The sequence below is a fragment of the Camelus dromedarius genome, chromosome 3, assembly GCF_036321535.1.
Source record: "Camelus dromedarius isolate mCamDro1 chromosome 3, mCamDro1.pat, whole genome shotgun sequence".
Taxonomy (NCBI): Eukaryota; Metazoa; Chordata; class Mammalia; order Artiodactyla; family Camelidae; genus Camelus; species Camelus dromedarius.
Genome location: NC_087438.1, coordinates 76,578,676 through 76,602,259, shown reverse-complemented (window position 1 = coordinate 76,602,259; position 23,584 = coordinate 76,578,676). Strand labels below are relative to the sequence as shown.

The 23,584-nt window shown below is 37.6% G+C and overlaps 1 protein-coding gene across 1 annotated transcript in view; it reads right to left on the bottom strand.

The window, feature by feature from the left end:
* MCC (MCC regulator of WNT signaling pathway) overlaps positions 1-23,584 on the bottom strand; it is a 387,851-nt gene that overhangs the window by 282,291 nt on the left and 81,976 nt on the right. Inside the window, exon 4 of the mRNA XM_010987516.3 lies at positions 21,375-21,622. Within this exon, the coding sequence (XP_010985818.3) occupies positions 21,375-21,622 (248 nt within the window). The remainder of the gene's footprint in view (positions 1-21,374; positions 21,623-23,584) is intronic.

Genomic DNA, 23,584 nt, shown 5'->3' with positions numbered 1-23,584 from the left:
ACTTGTTTGCACAGAATAGTGGTGAAGAGCTGGGGTTCTGTAGTTAGATTTCTTGAAGTCAAATAAAGAGCCACCATGACCAGCTATGTGACCTTCAAGCAAATTACTTAACCCAAGCCTCAGCTGTCTCATCTTTAAAATGGAGAAAGCAATATGTATTTCATAGAGGTGTCTGAGAATTAAATAAGATTATAATATGTGGAACATATTAGACAATCCTTGATATATGATAAACTGGCCAACAAAATGTTAGCAATTATTTGGTCATACTTCACAATTGTAGTTATTTGGAATTCATTTTACACAAGTTAACAGGGAACAAATATGTGACAGAAATGTATACCCTCCTAGGTTCTGAGAGGTACCTGTTTAAAAAGACTAATTCTTAAAAACAAACCTTTGGCACCTATCCAGTGGCTAAAATTTCATCATTAGTTTTGTGCTTAACATCTAGTATTAGAGACAATGAAAATAGCCAGTTAGGTCAGGGCCAAAGTTATGTGTCTCTGAGTAAGGAATGTTCCACTAATGAGTCAAAGTCTTCGGGGTATGATAGACTTTGCTTCCCCATTCTACTGGCCAGCTCTTACTTGCGCAGACCATCTGGCCTCCCCACAAAGCCTGTGCCCGGTGCAGTGAGGAAGTCTGCCCGGTCCGGCAGCAGCAGCATCAGGGGCAGCAGCGGCTCCGAGGCAGGGAAGGCACAACTTATTTATTCATATCAGATCTGTGCTCTGGCCACCCTAGCCACCCCTCTGTTTTCTACCTCCAGTTCATCCTTTTCCAACCTTCATTTAAATGCCTGGGGGTCTCTCATCACATCACAGGCAGATGGTAATGCAGAATGTTTAGGGGATCCTGAAACCTGTATTAACACTATCTTATTGTTACTTGAAAACAGGGTTCATCTCTTGGTGGGTGAACCTCAGGAGAAGGAAGGATTTATTATTACTTGCAGCAAGTAAGGAGAACACTGGGGATCTTTCCCAAAGCAGTGTCTCCCCAACAGTAAACCTGGGGAAGTTTTGAGCTAAGGGTATATGCACATTCATGAATATGAAGACCTTCAGCCAGTCCAGAGTGCAGCCAACTGACAAACTGGGCTACTGCCAATCCACAGTGCCCAAGTGCTTTGCCCTCCTAACGCTGAACCCAGACAGTCCGTGGTCTACTCTCCCCCAACCTCAACCTGGGGAGTCTCCTGGACTCCATGCTTGATTGGGTTGCCCACTTGGCAGTAAAACCTTCCCACTCAGCAACCAATCTTTGCTCTCTAATGGCCTTTATTACTTTTCTTTTTTAATGATTATTTGTGCCTTCTCTTTTTTCACTTTAGCATTCTTGCCAGGAAGATATCGATTTTCTAAGTCTTTTAATAAACTATTTTCAGTCTATATTGTGCCTCTATATTGTGTGCTTGTTTTCTATGTCCTTGATTTTGGTTCTTATCTTTATTATATCCTTTCTTCTTTTTTATTTGTGTTTATTTTGCTGTTCTCTTTCTAGACTCTGGGAATGGATGCTCAACTCAGCCTTTTTTCTTTTATCTTCTAATATATGCATAGACAGCTATAAAATTTCCTCTAACTGCTCCATTTCAATTGATATTTTCATAATCTTTCAGTTCAAATTATTTTTGAAAGTTCATAATTTTGTCTTAGATCCATGAACTGTTTCAGAGTATGTTTCCTAATTTCCTATTATATGGGGTTTTGGTAGTGTTTTGATTTATATGTTCACTGCACTGTATTCAGAACACATGGCCTATATTATATCAATCCTTTTAAAGCTGTTGAGATCTGTTTTATGGCCTGTATGTGAACACATTTTACAAATGTTCCACGTACACTCGAAAAAAAGGTGTATCTTATAATTGTTGGAATGGAGTGGGCCTTATGTGACCATTATGTCAAGCTTATTAATCGGGCTGATCAAATCTTATGAAGCTTTATTGATTTGGGGTTTTGGTTTTTTTTTTTTTTTTTGGTCTGCTTATTCCAGTAATTAATGATAAGAATTCTAGTATCTTTCATAACGACTGTAAATTGGTATATTTCTCTTGCAGGTGTCAATTTTTGTGTGTTTTGAGCCTTTTTGGGGGTATATACAAATTTTAAATCATTCCATCTTTCTGGTGAATTTAATCCTTCACCATTTTGAAATAAGCCTACTTCAAATAATGCTTTTGTGGTATAGTAAAAACTATATATTGGTTTTTGCTACCTTTTCCTGGCTCAGAGCTCCTAAAATTCTCAGAATTTCCTGAGTGATGAGTTATCATTTGTACACTAATGAGATGACTCAAAGGGAGGGGAGAAATGGGGTTCTAGAGGCAAGAGAATGACGTCAACTGTCAGCAGCCAGTGATTTAATCAACACGCCTACAAAATGAAACCTCAGTAAAGTGCCCTTAACAACAGGATTCAGGAGCGTCTAAGTCATTGAACACATCCACGTGCTGGGAAGGTGGTGCAAGCCAAATCCAAGGGGACAGGGGCTCCTGTGCTTGGGATCTTTCTGGGTCTTACCCTATATACCTCTTTATCTGGCTGTTAACTTATCGTACCTTTATAATAAACTGTAATAATAAATACAGCACTTTTCTTGAGTTCTGTGTCATTGTGGAAATTATCAAACCTGAGGGAGGTTTCATGGAAACCCCTGAATTTGTAGCTGGTGGGAAGAAGTACAGGGAGCCACGGGACCCCCTCCCATGGCTGGTAACGGAAGTGGGAGCAGGGTTGTGGGACTGACACTTTAACTTGTAGGGTCTGCGCTAACCCGACGTAGTTCTTGTCAGGGTTGAGCTGAATTGTTGGACACCTGACTGGTGTCAAAGAATCAGAGACTTGGTATTGGAATGATATATTTGGTGACGGGGAAAAAAAACCACACCCTACTCTTTCACTTAAAGACAGTTTTGTTTTGTATTCTTGTAGCTGCTCCAGATTTCTTTTGTTGAGGAAGGCTTAAATACACTTTTCCATTGTTTTACTTTCAAACTTTCCATTGTTTTTTGATTTATCCCTTGTAAACAGCCCATGAGCAGATATTTACAATCCAGTTTTACCATGTATGTCTTTAATGGTAGAATTTAATCTATTTACATTTAATTTAAATACTAATACAAAGATTAATCTTTCATCTTGTTTTGTTCTTCCTATATGTCTTCTTATTCTATATTTCTGTTTTCTTGCCTTTTGAAACACTTTCTCGTTCCATATTTTACATCTATAGGTTTGAGAGTTAAATGCTTTCTATTTTACTGATTATGATAGAAATTACAACATACATCCTTAAATTATCAGAATCTATAGTTTATCAATATCTTTACCTATCTCTGGACAATATAAGAACTTTAGAAAACTTGAAATCCCACTCCCAACCTATGTGTTTCTATTGTATATTTATTTCTCTTAAAACTCTAAGAGAAGTATTATTGTTTTATATTGCTTATTTAATTTAAGTTTATCCACATAGTTACCACTTTCTTTTTCCTTCTTTCTCCCTTCCAACTCAGAACTTCCACCCGGAACCACTTTCATTTTGTTTTAAATATATCCTTTAGAATATCTCTTAATGACGATCTTCTGCAGCTTTATGTCTGTCTTTAAATATCTTTTTTTTAAACTTTTTTTTTTTACTAAGTTATAGTCATTTTACAATGTTGTGTCAATGTCTTTAAATATCTTAATTTCACCCTGGTTCTTGAAAGATGCTTTTGCTGGGTATGATGTGTTAACTTGTCAACTATCTTTTCTCAGCACATAGGGAACAGAGGAATGCCTACTGCCTTCCATCATTCTTGGGAGTCTGTTCTCAGCCTATATGTTGCTCCTTTGAAAGTAATCTGACTTTCAAAAAGTACTTTTGTAGACTTTCTCTTTATCTTTGGTGTTCTACAGGCTCACTAAAGTGTATCTAATTATCTACTTATGTAACTTGATACTTGTATTTCTTGTCATAGTTCCTGCTTAGGACTCATTGGGATTCTGGAATCTACTGGTTAATATATTTTATTATCAATTTTCAAAAATTCTGAGCCATTCAAATGCTACTTCTGTTTTGTTCTTTTTTGAGGGGGGAGGTAATTAGGTTTATTTATTTATTTATTTTTTAATGGAGGTCCTGTCGTGCATGCTAAGCACACACTCTACCACTGAGCTATACCCTCCCCCTTAAATGCTACTTCTGCTTCATTCTTTCTTTCCTCTCTTTCTGAGAATCCAATTTTACTTTGTTAAAATTTCCTGGCTCTCAGTCTCTCTTTCATATTTTACATTTTACATGTGTTTCTTCTTCTGTGCTTTATAATGCCATGTAATCTTGCTTCTATTCACTAATTCTCTCTTCATCTCTAACTAATTTGTTGTTAATTTTAATCGAGTTTTATATCAGTTTTAACACTTCTGATTCTGAGATGTCCATTTGGTTCTTTTTCAAATCTGCTTGGTTTTTTGGTTTTCTTTTTCCACCTTAGATTTTCTTTCTGAACACAGTAAACATAATTACTTTATATTCTGAGTCTGGTAATTCCAATAAATGAAATCTTGGTGGCTTTGTTTTTTATGTTAGTTCTTGCTCATGGTATGTAGTCTTACATACGTAGTACTTTGAGATACTGAGTTGCTTATAGTCCCTGGAAAATTATTTGCGGAGATACTTTTAGAACTGCTTTTTACTCATCTCTAAGGCATCTCCCTGTAGAATAGTCCGATGGTAGTATATGGGGTGATATAGTTCTGGCTCAAACTTACACAGAGGCTACAGCCCTCCAGTATTCCAGTGTTTGAAAAAAAGATATATTTTATAAAATTTCCTACCTGAGCAGTCTTTGGAATTTGGCTTCTGTTTCCAGGACCCACAAGGCAATTCAAAATTCAGTTTTACCAGGTTCAGACAATAATCTCAAGGTAAAAGTGGCTTGATGCTCCAAGTTCCCTCACTGACCTAGATTTTAGACTCATAAATTTTACAATTTTGCTAGATATTCAATGTGTTACAGGAAGGCTTTAAAAGTATAGTTATTCCAGATTTATGAATTATGTCAGATAGAATATACATCCTGATATCCCATCATGTTACTTGATATGGAAATCAGTATTTGTTCTTTAAAATATGTCTTTGAATTATGATGATAAAAACTATATGTTCATAAATGGGCCATGCCTACTTTTCTTTCCTTGAACAATTTTTTGTTTTCCCCAAAATTAAAACATTTTTGGTATTTTTGTTTGTTTAGTTTCTACATATCATGAATTCAGCCTCAGATTCTTAGCTAATTATCTAAATCTCCTGTTAATAATTTAAGATGCATAGATATTCCATCAAATCTGGTCAGAAAAATTTCTCCTGGAGTTTATGACCTGCTCTAATCTAGACCGATTCTGAGGACCATTTTGCTTCACTTCTAACTTGTCTTCACTCTTCATTTCACGGTTCCAAGTATTTCTCTTCCTAGGCTAACTCCTTTTTTTGGAGGTCTAGTAGAAATTTATCTTTTTTTCCATTTTTAGTGTTAAGAAAGTTCACAATACGTCTTCATGTGTTGTGGCAGGTGATACTTGGTAGGTCCTCTCTATCAGGAAATTCACATCCTTCGGTTTGGATGACAATTCATGGACCATTTTGCTGACGATTTCTTCCCCTCTATCTTCTTTTCTCTTTTGGTTGGTAGACCTCCTGTACCAGCTCTCGAATTTTTCTTATCTTTTCTCTCCTACCTTACATTCCTTTGTTTCTCTGTTTCTCTTTCTGGAAGATATTCTTTTATTTATTTGTCATTCTTTTTGTTGAACTTTTAATTTATGTTGTATTTTTTCCATAGTAGGTTTTTTTTTAATGTTTCTTTTTATCCTGTTCTTTTTTTGCGGATACAACATTTTCCCCTGTATTTCACAGGACATTAAAGAGGGACTATTTTGAAGATTCTCCTTGCACAGTCTCTGTTCCCTTTAAGTTCTTCTACTTGTTTTGGTCTCTATCTTTCATTTTATTTTGTTGTTGTTATTGTTGGGGGGTAATTAGGTTTATTAATGCATTTATTTATTTATTTATTTTTTAATGGAAGTCCTGGGGATTAAGCCCAGGACTTTGTGCAGGCTGAACACACACCCTACCACTGAACTATACCCTCCGCCCTCCAGCTTTCCTTTTAGAGGAATTCCTCAGTTGTCTTGGTGCTCCTTGGTTGTTTGCTCCTTTCAGCCACATGACCTATTCCAACTCTGAGACCTAAGATCACCATTCCTAAAAGTATGGCAGCATACTGAGCCCCGCTTAGGAAACACTGATCTATGCTATTACTGGATGAATGGGAACTTACCAGACCAGACGTAGGCAGAAGTTAAAAAGACAAAATGTTTTTCCTAAGCCCTACCTCCTTTATTCCTCAGGTTTCTTACACAGCATTCATTCTCCCCCATCCACGTCTGTCCTTCAGGATTTCTCCCTTAGATTTCCCTCATCAGAGCCAGTTCAAGTAAAAAGTCTGATCATTTTTTTAATACACAGTATGAATGACTTATAAGGCTAACTATGTTCTCTGGTATTTTAAAAAAATGACAACAAAAGCATTTCTTGGTGATAAACCAAAGGAACAGACTCTAACGGTATAACTTAATCAACAGCAAAGCAAATCAGCAGGAAGCTGGAAGAAGATAGAAAACTCTCTCAATAAAAACAAACCTCTTCCCTTACAAGGCTGGCAATGGGGGTAGAATCTCCACAACAGACGACGTAACAGAACCTGGTAATCACACCCATTATCCTCTGTGGTCACCTTCCCCTTCAAGGTTTCCCTCTAATTATCCTGCAACCATTCCCAGGCCATGAAGAGGCAGAGCTGTTGCCCCTTTGACATTGTGGCCCAATAACGGACAATTGTTCTTCCTTAATACCCCAAATGAAGCAAAGTGGCAGCACTCATGAAAGATTTTATAAACAACTAAAGAGAAATTAACATACAAATAGCACCAAACTAGGAAATCAGGCATATCAGAGATTTACTTTTTGGGGTACCATCCCTGTCCCACCCTGTTTCCCAGTCCAGCCCTATATTAGAGTATTGCCCCAGTTCCCAGTGTTTAAGAGCAGAAGACTAGATAGTCCAATTCCTCTTATCCCAAAAGCGAGGGATGAAGGCTCAGAAACAAACCACTTCCTACTCTGTTGATGTAAGGCTTTCTTCTGACAGAAGCTGCAGACTGGTGGGTTATGAACTGTATCTGGTCCTCAGGTATATTTTGTTGATTCTGCTCTAGTTAAAAAACATTTTAAAAAAATGTAGTCATCAGTATTGAAAATTTGGAGAGATCCTATTTTTAAAAAACAAAAGCATTTTCTGGCACTGAACAAACACACACAAGGTCGGGAAATGTGGTTCCCACTCCCACGTCTGGCTGGAGTTGAGCGTCGGCTGCCTCTCTGCAAATGTGCACTGGTTTGCTGGGGCCTCCATCTGGTCCACGTCACTCATGTATGTTGTCTGCCTGCTCTTAGTAAACATTTGCAACCCTTTCTTTTGAGCTGCAGTTCTGCATCTGAGAACCTACTCTTTCCCAGGTGATGGACTGCAGACCTAAGTATTTATCATATACTGTGGTCTCAATAGTCATACAAGAGGTGTACACTTGCAATGGGTTCTTTTTTTATATGAGTTTTTGCCCAAGAGCCAGTACCATCCACTGGCAAGTTTGGAGATGGATGACTTCTAAGTGCTATGTTGACATACACCCGGTAAGGTGGAAATGTTACTGTATACATCCCTCAGATTCTAGGCCTAGTTACTGTTATCCAAAAAAGATACAGTAAGTGAAAATCCTTTGAAGAATAATATAACCCAAGTAAAAAGAAAAGGGCAGGGGGGAGGGTATAGCTCAAGTGGTAGAGCGCATGCTCAGCAGGCACAAGGTCCTGTGTTCAATCCCCAGTGCCCCCATTAAAAATAAATTAACCTAATTACTTTCCCCTGAAAGCAACAAAAAACTAAAAAATAAACAAATAAAGCAGCACTTTGATAGTCTGTATATACTAGCCTGGTCTGTTAATAACTGTGGAGCCTTAAACATAATGTGCTATTAAAAAATCTCCACATTCAAAAAAAAAAAAAAGGAAAAGAAAAGGGCAAAATGTGAAGTGCTATAAAAATATAAGCATTTTTGGCATGAAAGCAACTGGGACAGGTGAGATTGGTGACTAAATTTACTCCTTGGGATTTCAGGGAGCTCAGAGTCCTAAATCTCTACACAGAAATTCCTAATGGAAAAACAAACAATCTTAGAGGCTGGAATTCTGAGTTTTTGTTAATATAGCAAGAGAAAAAGAAGGAGGAACACAGCAGGGTGAATTAGTAGAAAAACAAACCAGGAGCCAGGAGAGTTGCAGTCTAGTCCCAGCCATGCCACCAACTAACTCTGTGACCTGAGAATTATTATTTAACCCTCCACGTCTCCATTTCCTCATCTATATACACTACATAGAGGGTGAAACTAGATGATATTTAAGAGAGTCTCTGGGCTGTCATCTTATAATTCAAGGGAAAATTTTTATCAAAGTACTCTAAATGTTAAGTCAGATAAGTCAAAGAAAACACTATAAATACCAAAAGAAAAATCTGACAAGGTAATTTTTTGCATTAAAGTTTACCTAGAACTGACTGATATGCACTCATAAAATGAGAGCTAAATAAATACACCAGGTACTGGATTAAATTCTCCTTCAACTAGATTTTCTTGTAGATAGCAAACTTAAATGGATCAACTGGAAACCATACAAAATTCTTCCAAAACAACCATAAAAATTTAATTGATTTAACCAGTCATTTATTAATGCCCTTTCATTTATGTTGTCCCGTGAACTTGCAGTAGTCTCACAAGAGATAAAACAGGAAGCAAAATAAGCCTTCCTGAACCTTTTGCAATTATAACGTTGAGTGACAATTTCTCTAGAATGAACAATGGACAATAAAATAGTCCAGCCAAACTAAACACTTTCTGTGAACAGACTGAGCTCTTATCTCAGCCAAGTAATCATTTTTATTCCATAAAAAGTATCTAAAATCATGCCAAGTTGTACCACTGCCACTGAAGTTGGAATGGCTTCAGCATCCCATAAAAACAGTGACACAATGAACTGCCTCAGTTAAATCATGCTGGAGAGAAAACAGATGAACAATTTTATTGTGTTCTGTGTGGTTCAAAAGATACAATCAACATAGGTAATCACCGGCACCCTTCATGCCAGGGTTACCACCTGAGATAAGCACACCTGCATTTCCATGAACTCTTTGTTTCATACTGACTAAAATGAAGTGATTAATGCCTCTGGGAAGCAGTCTAAAATAATATATTTACAAAGAGCAGCACTAAATAGCTTGAAATGCCAGTAAAGGACAAAATCGGGGGTGGGAAGGGATAAATTGGAAGTTTGAGATTTGCAGATACTAACTACTATATATAAGATAGATAAACAACAAGTTTATACTGTATAGCACAAGAAACTATATTCAGTATCTTGTAGTAACTTATGGTTAAAAAGAATATGAAAACGAATATATGCATGTTCCTGTATGACTGAAGTATTGTGCTGTACACCAGAAATTGACACATTGTCAACTGACTATACTTCAATAAAAGTATATTTTTAAAAAATTGGTGCTCAAAAAATTTTTTTAAAAGACAAAATTGGGAAGTAAGACAGGAGTTTGCACTACTTGAGACATCATTTTACAAGAATTTAGACCACCACAGAAGCACGTATTTTATTACAGAAGGTACTAATCTACAAAAGAAATCTAAAATACTTAATATCTCAAGAAATACCTGAGAATCCAGTGATCTTATACATGCTTGCTTAAAAGTTAAAAAACATATATACCGTATTTTCTCTCTTCCTTCTTTCTGCAGTGACTGCAGAATGGAGACATGAAAGCCAGTGTACCATAAATAGAATTTGACATCTTAAGTGGAAGAATTTAAAGTTTACATGCACACATACACATATACACAAAGAATTGAAGTTCAAATATACCCAATAGAGAAATAGTTTCATCCTGATTGAGAAATAACATGCCAATGACTCTTTATCATTCTCACTGTCTCAGATGATGTCAAAAACATCTGTTGTCTTTGGTTTTGTTAGCTGTTTTGTACTCACATTGAATATGTGTGTTCAGTTATCTGAGAACATACAACACCTTAAATAACCAGTGAGGCTATAATTTGGTGGTGTTGGGAATGAGGGAGAATGATTCACAATGTCCTCTCCCACTGTCTTATTCAGAAGATCTCTTAGTCGCCTCATGGCAAGTGACATGACTTCTCAGACTAAACCCAAACAGATTTCCTCTATTTTAGTGTTTCATGTTTTCCCTGGCTTAGGGGAAAGGGGAATGTTTTGTTTTAATGGATGATGCTGGTTTTCAGGTTACTAAATTTGTGAGCAATATTAAGGACACTATTATGTTATATCCTTAATTATGCTCATAATTTGAAAGCAAGGTTTGCCACATATAAGCTGCTTCTGGGTAATCAAGATTTTCCTGCAGGATTGCTTCCGTGTACATGCTGAGTTGGACCTTCTATACTTTCTCTTTCTTTCTCTTCCTTTCTTTCTTTTCTTCCCTCCCTCTCTCCCTCTTTTTCTTTTTCTTTCTTTCTCTCCCTTTCTCTTTTTCTCCCTCTTTCTCTCTCTCTCCCTCTCACCTTTTCTTTTCTTTTCTTTTCTTTCTTATCAAAGCCATTGCAATAGCCACTCCAGAAAATGCCTTTGCTGATGATCTAAACAGTGTTTGGGCAGCCTTAGGTCTTCTTTACTCATTGCCCCTGATGGGCTCTGCCTGGTACCAGAGCAACTATCAACTCAAATGTCAAGAACCTGAAACAGCCCAAGAAAACAAACTCGAAGAGAAAGAAGCTCCAGGGTTTATACACTTTTAAAGGGATCCTTTAATACAGTGTTTCTCAGTCTTTTCCATGAAAGTACTCCAAAGACAGGAGAGTCAAAGAAGTCTGGGGGATAGACTGAATTACCTCCAAGTCAGAGATTTCCTTGAGGTCTCATGTTTTTACCTTGAAAATTCATTTGAATTTTGAATTCTACTCTACATCTATCAGCATTTATTTTAATACAATTTGAAAAAAATACCAAGTTACACAACTTTAGCTCCAAACAATCAATTAAATTGATGGCTTAAGAAGATGTACCACATTGTTTCGGGGGCTTTTAGTCCTCCTCCAACCCCCAACCACTTCCCTGTGCTCCCCAAACATTCACATAATGAGTCTGAGGGACATTTAATTTAATTGCAGGTCACTTACTTTCTAATGAACTCTTCTCTAGCTCATCACCACCCAGGTGTGTTTTCTTATTTCTGCAGCCTTCTAATTCTTTCCAGTTCTGTAAGACCAGCTTGGGCTTTACTTTTTATCAGGAGTCTTTTCTCGTCTCCCTGACCAACAATGCTTTTCCTTTCTCATCTCCTTTGGCACATCTTGTTTACCTCACATATTTTTCACTCCATCATATATAATCTTTCAGTAGTTCTATTCATGTATTTTGTTTTTCTAGCTTTATTATTATTGATGTATAACATATGTAAGTTTAAGGTGTGTAAAGTGATGATTCGATACACATACACACTGCAAAACGATCACCACAGCAAGTTTAAACTCGTTTAATCCCTGAACTACGTTAGTTTTAGGGATTCAGTATTTTTGTAGATTATATTCCATTATAGGTTATTACAAGATAATGGGTGTAATTCCCTGTGCTACACAGTAGGACCCTGTTGCTTATCTATTTTATACATAGTAGTGTGTATATGTTAATCCCACACCCCTAATTTGTCCCTCCCCACTTTCCTCTTTGGTAAGTTTGTTTTCTATGTCTGTGAGTCCGTTTCCATTTTGTATATACATTCATTTGTATTATTTTTTAGATTCCACATATAAGTGATATCATATAGTATTTGTCTTTGTCTGACTAATTTCACTAAGCATATTTTCTAGGTCCATATGGACCTAGAGATACATGTGGACACACTGTTGCAAACGACAGTATTTCATTCTTTTATTATGGCTGAGTAATATTCATATATACATATAAATATAAATATATATATAAATGTTTGTGTTTACATATGTATCTCACATCTCTTCTTAATCAACAGACTACTGGGCTGACATTTGGGTTGCTTCCATATCTTGACTATTGTAAATAGTCCTGCTGTGAACAACTTTATTGGGTTATATGTTTTTTTCTTTTTTTTTAAGTTAGTCATTTCTTTTTTTCCGGATATACACCCGAGGTGGACTTGCTGGATCATTTGGTAGTCCTAATTTTAGTTTTCTGAGGAACCTCCATACTGTTTTTCACAGTGGCTTTTTTTCATATCAATAGTGTACTAGGGTTCCCTTTTCTACACACCTTCTCCAGCATTCCTTGCCTGGCTGCTCTGGCTAGGACTTCCAAAACTATGTTATATAGAAGTGGTAATTAAGATGGGCATCCTTGCCTTGTTTCTGAATTTAGTGGGAAGGCTTTCAGCTTTTCACCACTGAGTATTATGTAGCCATGGATTTGTCACAAACGGCCTTTATTATGCTGAGATATGTTCTGTCTATACCCATTTTGATGAAAGATTTTTTATCATGTATAACACAGGAGACAGACATATAAATGAATAATTATAACAATGCTAGATGTAGGCATAGGATATAATAGAAGCAGATTTAAAAAACAGAATTCATTAAAAATTTTTACAAATTGGTTGTGTGACAAGACACATATGAATCTCCTAGTTGCTAAATATATATGTGTACATGTCAGTTTCATGCAGCATTGTTAAAGCCTTTTGAAAACTGTAAGAGTACATATTCAAAAAAAAGAAAGGAGACAAGACTTACATAGAGAAGGGCCATGTGGTGGACATCTGCATTTTCTGCCTGCTCAGCATCCATTCCCTCTTCCTATGGTGACAGCACCTTGATTCCCCGCCTCCTTTCCTCAACGCTCAGTCCATATTATGTGAACAGAAACAACTCCACTCCTATCCTACAGGTTAAGTATGTGGTCCAGGCCTGGCTGATCAGACCACTGCACTTTTCTGGCCAGAGGGACCTGTCCAGGGAGAGGTATATGGACCAGGAAAACCTAGGAGGCCAATTTCTGGGATTTTTGTGGAGCTGCTGTGAAGAGAAAAAATCCCTCTTTTCTCTTGTGGTTGCTCGAAAGAACGGGAGTAATCCCAGGACTGCTGTCGGCCACAACAAGGAGCCTGAGAATAAAGCCATTTTTAAGGAAAGGGCTGAGGCATGGACAGAAGAAGATTGATGACCTCTGAGTCCCTTGAACTATTTGTGCTACATCTAACTGCCTAGACTTCTCCCATATACTCATGCTTCCCTCCCTCCCCCTCCTTCTTCCCTTCCCCTTCAAAATATTAGTGTTGTGTTTGTCACCTGTCACCAGAAAGCTCTAACTAATATCGTACAGAAGGAACCAAACTCAAAAAGCAGGTTTGAGGAGAGAGTATCAACAAGAAGGCCAGCAACACTGAAGCTAAGAATCCATCTGAAAAAGAATAAAATACTGCCATTTGCAGCAACATGGATGGACTTGGAGATCATCATTCTAAGTGAGGTAAGCCAGAAAGATAAAGAAAAATACCATATGATATCACTCATATATGGAATCTAAAAAAAAAATAAAAAGGAAAAGAAAAAGAAAAAAGAGGACACTAATGAACTCACCTACAAAACAGAAACAGATGCGCAGACACAGTAAATAATTTTATGGTTACTGGGGGGAATGGGTGGGAAGGGATAAATCTGGGAGTCTGAGATTTGCAAAGGTTAACCACTATATATAAAAGTAGATAAAAACAAATTTTTCTGCATAGCACAGGGAACTATCTTCAATATCTTGTAATAACCTTTAATGAAAAAGAATATGAAAACAAATATATGTATGTATATGCATGACTCGGACATTGTGCTGTACACCAGAAATTGACACATTGTAACTGACTGTACTTCAATTAAAAAAAAAAGTGATGGGGAAGAAGACGAGATAAGGTAGGAGCAGCCCACTGGATGGTAAGCAGTCTCGACACCTCAGTTCAGAGGTGAAACTGTAGAGTCTATTAAGCAGAGAAAGGAGAATCAGTGCATTTTTACCATGAGTACATATTTAAATATTAGGAAGTCATAGTAGCATCAACTGGAATCAGGCAAAAAGAACAGTTAGGAGGAAACTGCAGTAATTCAGAAGATGGGGGGAGGACGCAGATCTGGACCAGGGCAGCGACAACCTGAGAAGTATGAACAGACGAGCCAGTGGGGATGAGGGACTGCGCAAGGACAGGAAGGACAAAGATTAATGAAAAGGGATACAAGTGGACTAAGTTAATCAAGAACTAAGTCTACCCACACTAAATCTAAAAACAGTCGGTCTATAGACAGTTGCTGGCAGTACCCTCAGAATGCAACAGAAGAACGTAACATGGTACCTATTACTTAAAGACTTTAGAAGCCTATTCTAACTCCCAATTTAGAAGTAGAATAAATAAACATATTGTTTACCCTATGACATGGGGCTTAGAGTATGTAAAAGCTATCAGTACCACCAACAAAAAAGCAAACTTCCTGAAACCTTCAATTGGGCTAAAAACTACTGTAACTTTAGTCTGGTTTCATGTTAGCTGGGCAGTATTTTTAACAATGAATCACTCTCATGAATGATTTTATTTAAAAGACTCTGTGTTGATTATTAATTTCTCATCCAGGGTGCATAAAGGAGTTAAACCTTTTGTCTTAATTTACCAGCCAGAACTCCACATACTAGTGTCAATTTAATTGGATTTAAAAGTGTTGAATTCTTGTCTTACTTAATTTAACCAGTTTTAAGAGTTTAGAAAAATATTTATACACAGAAAAAAATGCAACAATATTTAAGAGTAACAGTCATTCTGAAAAAAAATTGGGATGTGTCAGGACTAGACAGGTTTGGAGTATATTAACTAATTGTGGTTTTTAATTTTTTAAAAGCCAGATGCTAAACCAAAATTCTGGGGTCTGCTTATTTGTCTCTTTAAATCTGCTGAGGAATCAGACTATCTCTTTACATTTCCTTCCTCAGGCTTGTGGGGTGTGGAGTCTTTCCAGTCTGAGCTACATATTCTTTGATCTAACTTTTTACTTTGAGTTCCTATTAAGGACAATTCTTGCTATTAGTTTCTCCAAGAAACGTCAGTACTTTGTATGTTCCTCCTGGACCACAGGGCCACCGTCAGAGCAGTAACGAAGGCTGACACCTCAGGTGGGAATATATTTCAAGGAAAGGCCAATAAAGCATCTTTGAAGATACAGGTTATTGGAAATTGTGCCCGTTGTTCTAATCTTAGCATAAATTAAATTTAGTTGCATTAATTAGCAGGTTTTAATGTCTACTGTATTAAACAATGTTTTAAAACCATGGGGATTTGACTCAAATCAGTTCTTGGGCTCTCTGAGACCTGACCAAAAGAAGAAAAACAAGTACCCCCAAAGATCTGGAAAGCACAGACGTGTAACAACCTCATCACACAAACTTGCAGGCTTATATCAGCTCTCTTCAGGCAGTTCAGCACTTTTTTTCAGTGGTCATCACCCTGAAGCACTACCTCTTCCACATAATTCACACATTGGACAGGAATGTGGAAATCACCTGTAAAGTTTACAGCTTGGTTGAAGTAAAAAACTTTATTTAAAAGGGGATGTTTGAATAAAGGCTCTGTTGCAACTGCTAACATATATAAATGCCTAATGCTAGCAATTTTTTTAAACTCCAGAGTCTTTTCTCATCACAAAGAAAACTGAAAAAAACTTTAAATCACAATTTTTATATGTGATTTAAATTTAAATCTTTTTAATTTTAAAATGAAAAATTACAAATCACAAAACTTGTAAATGAAAATTATGAATAATTATAACGAATCTAGATTATTTATTTTGGGAAATAAATTTACACTGGGAAACTAGGCAGCACACACACAACCAAATAAATAATGTATGCTGTCACTTTGTTGCCAAAGAGATGGGCTTCTCTCACAGGCATTGTCCTCAGATCCCTCCTCAAGACCGTGGGGACCGTGTGTCTGCAATTGCTGGGAGTGGCCTCTGGATGACAGTGTTCTCTTAAATTTGCATCTTGGTCATCAAGACAGTTTCTAAGCAAAAATTAGACTTTGGGGGACTCAAAGAATTATCTCTTTCAATAAGTAATGTCTTAGCGTTCTCAACTCCTTAGTAGCTCTGTGGCTTACAGCAAGTTAGTTAACTTCTCTGAGTCTCAGTGTCCTTTTCCTTACAAGGAGGATTCTATTATTAAACTTGGAAAGGAGTCACGAGGATTAGAGATGAAAATGATGATTAAGCAATACTATTATTTATGGAAAACCTAATGTGAATAGACACTGTAGGGGAACTTGACAAGTGACATTTCACTAGTCCTTCCAAATACCCTATAATGTAGGTATTAGTACTCTCCCTTTAGAGACAAGAAAAGTAAAGCTCAGAATAATCAGAACAGAGCCTGAGTCCCACAGCAAGTCAGCGGTAAAACTGGGATTTTTCTTTTTAGCATATAATACAAGTAAATTCCTAGAAAATTGCTTTGCACATTGTAAATATTGGTGATTTTTAAACTTCATTTATTACTCTTAATGCTGTAACTATTAAATTTTATATAGCTGGTACCTGAAAGGCATAACATTTTAAAGTACTATTTCTAAGATGACTTAAAATAGATACAAAAATCTATTATGATCTAGTTGATCAGATACCTTAATTTTTCCCCAAAGTGTATTTGAGAAAGGCCAAAGAGAAGATCTGTAAATAAAAGTTTATGGTCAATTAAATGTGGAAAATGCTATTTAGTTCATTCTTCTCCTGGAGATTCACAAGAAACGTTAGCACATCAAAGGCTCTGAGATGTCTCCCAGTAAAGAAAACTGTTCATCTAATTTAACCCAAAGTTTTCAAATGCATTTCTCGAAGAAATTCTTTTTCCACACAATATTTGTGACCACCTCTTGAAATCAGTGTGCTGAGGAAAACATTTGGGAAAAAAATGAATCTACTGAAATTCCTCTTCCCAATTGAGCATGTCATGTTTTGACAGGTCTTCTTTTTCTGCCAACTCAACTCCCTGCTGTGGATGTGCTGTGAAATGACAGGGCTGACAATAAAATTTTTCTGATACTTAACTGGTAAACCTAAGTTTCTCTCAGGCTTTTCTTGCTACAGCACAGCATTGTTTCTACTTCCCTTCACGATGCAGTCACAGGTAAAATTTCAACCCTTTCCTAGAACTCCTGCTTGTAGCATTTCTCAGGTTTCCTTATAGACCTTATCTTCCCCACCATTCAATGGCCTCTAAAGTTTCACTGACTCTAACTTAGACCTTATTGAGATCTGATTTGTCATGTGTTTATGACTCCACAATTAAATTATAAGTTACTTAGTGTCTGGAGGTATGCACTGCACCTCTGTGAATCCCTACAAGAGCGTGAACACAGAGCACTGCTCATTCACTCATTCATTCCTTCAACAAATATGCATGGAGCACGTCCCATGCGCAGGTACTGTTCTCAGGGCTGGGGCATAGCAGTGCCCCAGCAAGGCTATCATTTTTACTCTGCTGGAGCTGTCATTGCACTAGGGAGACAGATAAATAAGTGTTTGAGTAAGCACTTAATACAATGTCAGATAAGAATTAGGGGTGTGAAGCAATAAGGGATGTGAAAGAAGAAATGAGGAGCGGTTACATCAGCTTGGAAAGACCTCTCCAAAGAGGGGCTATTTAAGTTGAAATCTGAGTAACAGGAAAGAGTCAGCCTTGCAAAGAGAAGGTCAAAAAGAAGAGTGTTCTAGATGAGAGGGAACAAACAGGGCGATGGCTGGAGGCTGGGTGAATTTGCTAGGTCAGCGAAACAGCAGTAAGGCCAATGAGGTTGAAGCCTATGTCATGGTAAGTCAGGGGAATCGTTAGGAGATCAGCTTCGAGTGGTGGGTATGGGCTAGACTGCGGTAAGGAATTGGACTTTATTTTAGGTGATACGGAAGCTATGGAGCGTTGCAGGCATGGGGATGACCTAAGTATGTTTTCACAATGTTAAAAGACCACTCTGACTGCAGGGTAATGAATGAAATGTTGGGAGTCAAGGGAGCAATCAGGAGGCCAGGTGCAGGTTCTTTTAGTAGCCGAGGCAAGTCATGATGGTGATTTAGAAAAGGGTGGTGGCAGGAGAGCCAAGGAAGTGGACAAGTTCTGTATGTACTTTGGTGACAGAGAGAGCAGGATTTGCTGCCTTGAGCAAACTAGAGGATGTGATATTTCCTTGATGGGGAGAGATGAGGGTGGGATTCCTCCCAGGGAGAGGAATGACCCTGGGAGGAAGGGTGGGGACAGGAACCAAAAATCCTTTCTGAGCATGTTAAGGAAGGTTGAGTCTGTAGGACATCCAGGGATATGTGTCGGTTTTACCTGATTCTGAAGCTCAAAGGAAAGGGCAGGTCTAGATACACACATTTGGGAGTCACTGACACAAAAATAGTATTTAAAGTCATGAGACCACATGAGATCATCTAGGGAGAAAATGTGATCCCAAAGCCCCTCAAAATTTGGGAGTAGTCCAGGAGAAGAGGAGTGAACAAGAGAGAAGGAGAGGAAGAGAGAGAAAGGGAAGTCAAAACAGTAGACAGAAACCCAGCAGAAGGTGGTGTTGAGAAGTCCAAGAAAATAAAGCACAGCTGGAGGGAAGGAGTAGTCAGCTGAGCGAATGCCAAAGATCTACATGAAGACAGGGGAGGAGCCGCTGGGTTGGTCAACATGGAGGCAGTCAGAGCAGGGGCAGGGGAGGGCTGATGCCTGGAGCTGGGAAGAGTGGGTTGAAGGAAGAATGAGAGGCGAGGACTGATAAACATTCAACATTGGTAGACTAACTCTTCAAGAAGTTTTGCTGTGAAGAGGAGCAGAGAAGTGAGGTAGCAGTTAGAAGGTGCATTGCTTTCAAGAAAGGGCTTCTTCCCCCAACCCCAAGATGGGGGATCCTAGAGTTTAGCTCTACAGAATCCAAAGGAAAGAGGAAGGATGTAGAAAAGAGAAGGACTAACTGAACACACAAATATTTGTATACTTATTACAGATTTTTTAAATGCATTTGATTCACATTAGACTGAACAGGAAGTTGTTTTCCAGCCTATGAGTTGTAATTGTGACAATCTTCAGGAAATAAAACTGAGTGGTAATAATAATAACAATATTAACTTAGTTTGTGTCTAGGGCTTATTATGTGCCAGGTATTGTTTTATGTGCCTATTAGCTTCTTTATTCCTCCAAATTACAATAATTATTCTCACATTACACTTAATGAGGAAACTGAGCTACAGAGAGAGTAAGTAACTTGTCTAGTGTGGTATAGGCAGAAAGTGATGGAACCAGGATTCACACTCAAATAATATGACTCTGAAGCCTTAACGACCAGGATCAAGTGGTAAAAGGTTTTACATGTGCTGGCATTTCCTCAGTTCATGACATGTTTTATGATTCACCTCCTTTCAGTTACCTCTTCTTTAAGGGTATGTGGTTATAGAAAAGAATGAAAGGGAATTATTTTTCAACAAGTTGGGGCAATCTTAGGAGATGGTCAAGCTAATAGATGAGGGCAGCAATTCCATCACAACTGTTCCTTTTGGAATATTTTATAAACACTTACTACACATTAAAATACAATATATTTTCTAAAGTTAGTATAATTTTTTCCATCCAAGTATTCCTTCTATAAACACATTTGATGTGCATTTATATATTTCTTTAATGGCTATATGATATTCAATTATTGAGATGTACCACAGTTTATTTAACCCATCAAATATATATGCATATGTGTGCTTATGTATTTATATCAGAAGTCCAAGTTCTTGGCAGAGAAATTAGAAAACGCAGCTTAGCAAAAAGAACTCCACTCATTCTTTCATTTAATAAATATTACCAAGTGTCCATTTTATGTCACACAACCATTATAAATCATGCTTTCTAATACTAATTAAAAGCATGAGGAAATGCAAAGGAAAAACTGCAGGATATAAAACTAGATGGAAAGTATGTGAAAATTAGTAAAAAAAAAATAATTAAATCACACATACACACACATGAGAAGTGGGAGGTGAAAATGTAAGCAGTAGTTATTATTTCTGGGTGGTGAGATATTAAGGATGATTTTTACTTTCTTTTGCTTGTCTCTTCCCCATTATTTTTCTATAATGAACATATATTACTTTAACACTCAGAAAAATGTTATTTCAAAAATTAAATATTTCCACATATTACTCTGAGAGCACATGCATTACCAGACATCTGATTTGAAGCTAAAATGGAATCCATTAAGATTAGTAAGGCACAGGGGATATGAGGACATTTTTATTATTTCAATTACTCAATAATAATGCTCCAAATTACTCCACTGCCAGGAATACCGTTCAGGGTGTGTGTGTGTGTGTGGGTGTGGGTGTGTGTGTGTGGGTGTGTGTGTGTGGTGGGGCAGTACAGAATTATGCAAGCTAATTAGTATATATTTAACAAATGATGGACAATTAACATGCAGCTTCTTGCCATTAGATCTTCCTAGCAGAGGAAGAAACAAAGAGAGATCCTGGAGACATTTCCAAGGGAAAAAGTTCCCTGAAGCACAGGCAGAAAATTCAGACCCTCTGCTGCATCCCTTTGTTCAGGTTATACCTTTAAGATGCATCTTTTCTTTTAAACTTTCTATTGCAGAAATTTACGAACTTTATATATATCTGAGTGCTTAAAAAGATGACTAATAAACCCCATATCCCCATCACTCAGCTTCAATAATTATCAACATTTCAAAGATTTTCCTTAAATTGCTTATCTTTCATTAGGAGGAAACAATAATACTTATGGACAGGAAAACTATGTTTGTAAAAGCATTTTTAAACACTAAATTAAAAAGAAATGGTTAAAAATCTCACTGTGCAGATCTGAACCAAACTTTGAGTAAGTCCCCAAATTGTTTCTGAGGCCTGCTGATGCGACGACCACCCTTCCCACTCAGTCTGCCCTGCCTCTCTCATGGCTGTCTGCGTGCATTATCACACGTGGGAAATGGAAGGACTAAAACAAAGAAAGCAGTAAACCAGGAACCGTGAGGCCACAGGACAGAACTAGGGGATTAGTGAGTGCTCACCCAGGGCAAGTGTGGACCAGAAGTCAGCCTGGGCACAAGGCAGCAGGGCTGGGCAGCCCCTTTCAGGGAGGTCATGAAGCAGGGTGCATGGTGCACTATCCAAGTGTCACCCGGTTGTACCTACCCAGACTGTTGTCGCTGCTTGTGGGCCAGGAGGCAATTCTGTCCCTCAGCTTCTTCTTTTTACAGCAGTTGTCTGACTTCTCAGAAAGGCCTACTTCCTCCTTCCTAATTTCTCTGACGAGCTGCATGCGGCGCCTTGTAAAATCCTGAAAGGAAATCTTTCCGTTTTCATCTGCGCCCAGTTGGTTCATGATCTCAGCTACAGACTCTTCCATATTCAGCTGGCGACAGACCATCAACAAGTCATTTCTACAGAAGGGGTTGAAGAGAAGAAAAACTTGTTAGGAGAGACATTTGAGCTGGAGAAAATGGTTAATGGGAAGAAAAAAAAGGAGTATTTCTTGAATATATCCACACGTAGGAAAACTACTTCACCATTCTCATTGCTCCTGGAAAAGTGGTAAGTGTGCAAAAAGATCTGTTTCACTTGGATTATTCTAGACAAGAACTTTATTATTATTTGGAAGAGTGAGGCAACTTTAAATCCTTTGTTCTCTTTTTCTTCCTGTGTCCACACCCTTCCCTCCTTTTTTCTTTTGAAATTGATGAATTACCTGTAGAGTATAGCACTGTAACCTCACCGCAAGATAAAGTTTCAGAACATAGAAAAGATACTGTTTCTACTCTTGGCAGAGTTTAAAATCTAGTCAAATTGTAGAAGAACAACAAAGGTTTTAACAAGCTTGGTTTTCAGCTTTCTGGACCAAACAGCTAATTTTAGTGCTTCTTTAAAATGTTATTTAATCTCGACTTTCATGACTCTGTGCTCACCTCCCTCTGGTTTTTCCTGATTTTCTTTGAGTATTTTCTACCTTCCCATCAGCAATTAGTAACCCCTAAGCCTTAGAGCAGGGATCAAATTCCCAAATGTCTTCCAGGTCTAGGACATAATGTCAATGTGTGACGTGGGTGGATCTAAGACAAGAGGGGTAGGTGGAGTCTGTGGATGGATTAGAGAAGAATATTCAGCATATAGGTTCTCAAACTAAAGAAACAGAAAGAAGAATAAAAGGAATAACAACAACCACGCTATGCTGGCCAAGAACATTTATGGAGGACGTACCATTTGACTCTGGACATATACGTCTTGTTCTTTTCTCTCTTTCTAAACTCCTTGGGGAAATAGTTTGTTCATATTGCTCCAGCTGTAAGTCTCAATAAAGGTCAAAGGATTATAAATTTAAGAGCTGGAAGAGACATTAGGCTATGACAACAAAGAAAGTTAATTAGTGCTCCTGTGTCACCATGCCACCAAATCCAATCATCTGGAGAACACAATTTGATGTTTGCTGATACTTGAAGCCTAACCATGGAAAGACCAACTCTTCTCCTCCAGTCGCTCTTCACAAATTCCTTCTGGTCAACACTAGCGTGATTCCCCAAGTTCCCTAGGCTCACAGAATTGTAGACATTTTTAATATCGTCTCATTCACTCTGTTTTAACCCTAATTTCCCCATCCTGGTTCCCAGTGTTCAATTTATCACCAAATTTCTGTTGGTCCTGTCCCTGAAATGCTTTTTATTTTTTATTGAAGTATAGGTGATTTACAATGTTGTGTTAGCTTCTGGTGTACAGCATAGTGATTCAGCTATATATATATATATATTCTTTTTCATTATAGATTATTACAAGCTATTGAATGTAGTTCCCTGTGCTATACAGTCTGATCTTGTTTATCTATTCTGTATATAGTAGTTTGGGTCTGCTAATCTCAAACTCCTAATTCATCCCTCCCCTCCTATTTGAAATGCTTTTCTATTTACTCTTAACTATGTTTTCCAATATGCAGAACACTCTCCAAGACCTTCTTCTCAGTTTACACCAGGTCTGTTACATTAGCACATTTAGCTGTTCCCCTTGCTTCCACATGCCATCCTATCTTCATGTTTCATAAAGATTTTGACACAGAGCTATATGTGTTATTTTATCTTGTTTGTGTGTCTGTGTATATATGTATATTATATAGTGTTTATGTGTGTATATGTATGTTTTTATTTATAAGATAGATAATGGGTAGATGGATAAATGTATAAACATGGAAGGAGGTATGGTAGATTAAACTATTAGTCCTAATTTTTCACTTCCCTGCAGAACTGTTGTACATCCATACACTTGCCTTGGCCTTGGGGCCCTTCTCCACCCTTTTAACCTCAGACTTGACATCTAACTTAGCCTCTGGGATATATGTGTCCAGTTTATCCCAAATTGGG